Raw genomic sequence first — 6,162 nt, 5'->3', positions numbered from 1 at the left:
ACAGAGTTTAAAACAGTTTTATAGTATCTATTTCTGACACTGAAAATTGAAATTATTCGAAGCCCTTGCCAGAAGTATAGAAAATGATATTTATGCATTTCTCTTAGATTCAGATAAGATAGTTTTGTGACTGGCTGCTGAAAATTTTCTGTAAATTACACTTTTCAAGAAATCATGCAAATAGATTCCGGTAAACATATTATTTTTACATCTCAATGTGAATTTATTTGAAGTATTTACTAATGATATTATAAAGAAATAAATCAGATTAATACTTTAAAGCAGCACACCTCCAGATTTATAAATTTAAAAATGTATTTAACAGTAAAATATTTGTATAGTTACCAAAATAATGCAATTTACAAGTTTACAGCCTATGTAAATTACTTTAAAAGAGGCCAAAATATGCAAAAATAGCCCTAACTGCATTAGTAACGTATTATAAATATAGTTATACATACTAAAAAATTCAGTCATTAATCGCATATAACATGTACATTTTTACTAGAATATTGAATCTTTATACCTTTCCTAAAATCTTAGTACATTTTTCTCAGGTTTGATTTTATCGAAATATTTTTGCTCAGCTGGAGGCGTGCAGCTTTAAAGAATGTTGAGTAACTCAGAAACATATTTCATGGCCAAATTACGTGAGATTGTTCATGTTCTGCTAATTTAAGTTAACTATGCAGCTAAATTGCAGCCTACCCTTGAAATGTTTTTTTCTTTACATATTAAAATGGACATTATTTGTTTTTAGAGACATTAAATTAATTAGTCACGTTTTGTACAACATTTTCGCCTCAATGGGAGACCATTGTAATGGCTACTCCATCTACACAAAGTTACAATAGCTACCCACTTAAATATCGCCATGAATAAATGTTTTATAATCATAATGCTGGAAATTGTTCTAAATCCAGACTATGAAATAGGAACATTTATTTCACTGAGCATGTAATGTATTTTTAGGAAGCTGCAATGATTATTATTTGTCATAAAGCCATTTAAGCGCACACATTATGTACAATTTTGATTCCGCCATTGGTCACAACTATAATAAACTCCGCCTACTTTAATATGAAAATTGTTCGGCAATTTTAAATTTCATTTTGCCGAGAAATTTTCTATTGCATCCATTTGATTATTTTTCTGTTATTTCTTATTTTTTTTAAATCTTATTTTATACTTAGTGCAGCTGCATGATTGAATTATTTTGTAATGGCGTGTATTTTTGATGCAACAAGTCAATGTAAAGTTTGCATAACTTTGTTACATTAAGTTGACTTGACACCGAACTTTATGAACTTTTATGATGTTATCTTTAGAATTGTAAATGAAGAACCATAAAGCAGTCAACTGTCAATACTTAATGTTTATCATTAAGTTAAGTGTCTTATAAAACCATCCATATCTTTTGCACTATCTTCTAAATGCATTTGTACATTCATCATTTATGTAATGAGGCAATGTTTAGTACAAAAGTTAAAAGTTTTATAAAAATAATGTATGTATAGATATATATATACATAAATATTTGATTTTGGGTTGTTTGTTTGAGCATTGTATAGTTTTCAGTCTCCTCTTTGCTTGTTTTTAAAGTCCCCTTTGCTTTTAATGTCGTCGGAATCCTCTTTATTGACGGTGTTTTGAATTTCACGATTTGGTGGAACTATTCTACTGGGACGTATTTTCATTTCTACTCTTGCTAATTGTTCATGTTTCCAGTCATTCCATGAAATTCCACGGTAACGCACTTTAGATATGTTATAGTATGGTCCGGTTAAGAAAGAGAACCAGCAGTTGTTGAACCACCAACCGGCCATCCATTCTCTTGCACAATTATAACCTTGATATTCGTCATTGTCACGGTCGGGCGTACTAAACATCACATGATTATGGGATTTCAACGAGTCTTGAGCACTTCCTTCATACGCATGAATATGAAGCCTATAATTGTCTCGTTCACCATCGATTCTAAATGTTTTATAAAGAGCATAAACACGGTTTCCGGTAAAGTCCCACAGGTCGATACGAAGTTCATAATAACGTTGATTACTGATTAAAAATATGTTGTCGTTTCCAAGGTAATATTCATCCGCAACATTGCCAAAACCATGCTTATAGTCATCCCAAAGTTGCTTGAAATCGAGTAGACCATTGTAACGTTTCAGGATGAGCAGCCAGCCTCCGAGTGTGGTATCCATGTCACACCAGACTGGTATTGGACATGGTGCATACGATGGTGTCACATAGTAAACCCCTGAAACTTTGTGACGCTTGAATACATCGGCACAGTCTGAAATAGATAAAGTGAAAATTGCTTTATCTGTAATTTATTAACATTTGCTTTGATTATAGGGTGCTGTTCAAATTTCAATAAATGTAACTTGAAACAATAATGACTTTGTTTGTGACCTTGACTTCTTAATATTTTGTGGCCTTGACCTTTTTCTTTTAAAGACTGTGAATCATTATATAATGTAATATTCACACTTGGTTTAATTTCACTATTTTACTATTGGTTTCAGTATTTCATTAAATTTAATGACCTTGACATTTTGCTTTCTTTAATTTAAGCATGTCCTTGACATTTTGTTTTCTAATAATGACTGAAAACCTTGACACTTTGTTTAGTTAAATTTTCATTTTTCTACTAGCCAGTCTTTAAAAAAAACCCAGACTAAATAAATTGAATTAAATTAAATAGAATAATAATTATAATAATCCAGAATAATAATATATGAAATGAAAATACAGGGTTCCTCACAGCAGCTGAAGTGAACAGTCAGATAATTTCCAGGTAATTCTATATAAATTGGCTAACATTCAATTATATGCTAATTCTGGCCGAGACAATTATTTTTGATAAGTCTCGTAACTGTCTGAAAAGTGAACAGTGCACCAGTGGGCTAAGGACTTATATAAAGTTAACAGGTGTTAATTCAAGATTTTTTTTGGGTGAATATATTTTTATCCATCATTTTCAGCTGATAGATTTTCATTCAGTAATGCACTATCGATAGTAAGTTCATATTATGTGAAGCATTCCTGAACATTTGAATCCATTCGTGCAATTTTAAGAATTTTATGTATTTTATCCATTAATCTCACTTTTGAAAATTCATTACTTCTAAATTTATTCATTTTCCATAAATATCTAGAGGAGTAAAATAAATGTTGAAGAAAGATAAGTTCCCAATCCATTAGTGACACTATGCATGCGTTTTGTTGTTGGTTTTTTTTGTGTGTTTTTCTTGTGAAACTGAATTTATCATTTTATCTTTAAACCTTTTACCACATGAGCATTATTGTGAAAAATGTCCGTTTTCATTGAAAAGCCTCCTGTTACACGTTCAAACTGCTATTAATTTATGAAAAATGCTTCAATACTGATGAAACTTGGCACAAATGTTGACTGGACCAAAGTCTTTGTAACAGCATGCTCAATCTTAAATTTCCTGTTACGATGGCAGAATTGCCAAAAAACAATATTTAGCATTATTTTTTCCATCAAAACTGATTTTAAAGTGCTGCAACTGAAATAAAGTAAAAGGCTTATCAGCGTTATTTACATGTTACTGTAAGATTGACCTTAAAGGCCATTTTTAGCCTGTCACATGTCCAAACAGAATGGGGCACATCCTCCCTCTGGCACCCTCTTGATGTACCTTTTGATAGGGGGCGGCAATGAAAAAGTGATCACTTTTTATAACAATGTTTCTCAAAGAAAAAACAGGTTTTCGGGCTAAATAGGGCATTTTTTCACTATCTGAGGCCTAAAAGGGGGGGGGGGGGAGAGGGGTTGAAAAGACTTTAAAACATGTCTATATGAGTCAAAAAGTTAAAGCAGCACGCCTGCTGATTCATGCTAATTTTCATGAAAATTTGAAAATGAATTTCACAGTAAAATATTGTAAAGTTACCAAAAGAATGCAATTTACACATTATCAATGGCATTTACAACCTATGTAAATTACTATAAAGAGGTCAAAATATGCAAAAATAGCCCTTACTGTGTTAGAAATGCAGTAGAAATATAGTTAAAAATACTGAAAAATTCGGTCATTAATCGCACATAAGATGTAAATTTTTACTAAAATTTTGAATCTTTATACCTTTCCTAAAATCCAAGTACATTTGTCTCAGGTTTGATTTTATCGAAATATTTTGGTCATATGCAGGCGTGCAGCTTTTAGCCTGTGACATATTTTAGCAGATTTTTGTTCTACAAAAATGTGTCATATGTGTAGAAGTGTTTTTTTTTCCTAAGTAAAAATTGGTAATTTTCATAAAAATTTGAATGAATTTCCAATTTGCTAGTTATCTGAAATGGACTCTTTCATCTTTCAATCTGGACAAAACCATTAAACTTTTTTAGGGGAAACTTTGAAATTTATTTAGAGAATGAAGAAACCAACACTGCAGACCATGATACTCAGGCAGCATGCCAGATATGTCACTGGTCACATTGATACAGAATTGACAGATATTTGTTATTGCTGAGTATCAGAATTGACAGATATTTGTTATTGCTGAGTATCAGAATTGACAGATATTTGTTATTGCTGAGTATCAGAATTGACAGATTTTTGTTATTGCTGGGTATCAGAATTGACAGATATTTGTTACTGCTGAATTTTGGTATTGACAGATATTTGTTAGTTGTTACTGCTGAGTATAAGTAACAACAGATATTTGTTACTGTTGAGTATCAGAATTGAGAATTGAAAGATATTTGTTATTGCTGAGTATTGGAATTGACAGATATTTGATACTGCTGAATTTTGGTATTGACAGATATCGGAGAATCGGAATCAACAGATTTTTGTTACTGGTGAGTATCTGAATTGACATAATTAATATTTGTTACTGCTGAGTATTGGAATTGAGAGATACCTTGGGAATTGACAGATATTTGTTACTGCTGAGTATCATGGAAACAGATATTGATGAAATTCAGACTGCATTTTTTATACGTCAGAGCTTTTATTATCATATGTTGTATACCCATGATTTTATGAAATAGATATATATTTGACTTGATTGACTGCTGATTATCACCATATTATGATAAACCTTTTCAGTGTGTGTCAACCGCCTCCATGGTCGAGGGGTTAGAGTCGATGACTTCTAATCCATAAACCTCTCTGGCGTGGGTTCGATCCCCGGGAGATGCTTTGGTAGTTTAGCACGCAGGAAGGGAGTCTAGTACTGGTGTAACTCTCCAGGAACGATGGTTAGGAAACTACCCGCCTATATTACTGAAATATTGTTGGAAAAGGCGTAAAATGAAACAAACAAACAAACAGTGTGTGTCAGTCTATCTTGAAACTCAACCAATAAAAAAAGCAGAAAAAAAGAAAACCCTCGTGGTTAAAAGTGCATGCAAAATACTGGTGATTAAAGACTTTTTTTAAGACATGCCTGTGAACATCTGTACAAACAATCTTATTCAAATTAATTCAGTTGTGTCTGGTATATGGGGCATTTCAATTTAGTGTAAATCTCTGATGCAGATTTATGTAGATGATTAGAAAAAGGAGAGTCAATCATTTGCATTAGATTGTTGTAAATATTGAAGATTTTTATTTTTATGAAGTTCTGCTCTTTTAAATAAATTGAATGGCCTTGTGGAAGCTATTGCATTTTTAGCAAGGATAGATATTTTTAACCAGGTTTTCCGAAGGAAAAAACTGGTTATTAGATTGAGGTATGTCGGCGGGCGGGCGGCGCGGCGGACGGGCGGGCGGGCGTAAACAATTTCTTCTGTGCGCAAACTCCTCCTACATTTCTCAACGGATTTAGACCAAACTTTCACAGAAGCTTTGTCATCAAGTGCCCTGGCGCATATTGTCGGGTTTTGCCATTAGATAATATTTGACCTAATTATGGCCCTTTGTTTTTTTCCTTATATAAAATATATAGTGAACAATTTCTTCTGTGCGCAACTCCTCCTACATTTCTCAACGGGATTTTGACCAAACTTTCTCAGGAAGCTTTGTTATCAAGTGCCCTGACACATATTGCCAGGGTTTTGCAATTGGTATATATTTGACCTAATTATGGCCCTTTGTTTTTTTTTTCCTTATATAGAATATATAGTGAACAATTTTCTTCTGTGCGCAGCAACTCCTACATTTCTCAACGGATTTTGACCAA

At 32.5% G+C, this 6,162-nt stretch overlaps 1 protein-coding gene across 1 annotated transcript; it reads right to left on the bottom strand.

The window, feature by feature from the left end:
- Positions 1-386: 386 nt before the first annotated feature.
- Positions 387-2,336, bottom strand: LOC132720390 (fibrinogen-like protein 1; the record flags this gene model as incomplete). Its single annotated transcript, XM_060704518.1, has 1 exon — positions 387-2,336. A coding segment is annotated over one exon (762 nt), but the record flags the coding sequence as incomplete, so codon positions are not given.
- Positions 2,337-6,162: the final 3,826 nt, after the last annotated feature.

The sequence above is a fragment of the Ruditapes philippinarum genome, unplaced genomic scaffold (genome assembly GCF_026571515.1).
Source record: "Ruditapes philippinarum isolate M1 unplaced genomic scaffold, ASM2657151v2 ctg2247_1_1_1_1, whole genome shotgun sequence".
Classification (NCBI taxonomy): domain Eukaryota; kingdom Metazoa; phylum Mollusca; class Bivalvia; order Venerida; family Veneridae; genus Ruditapes; species Ruditapes philippinarum.
Note: the sequence above shows the minus strand (reverse complement) of the source record. Positions and strands in the feature narration are given on the sequence as shown.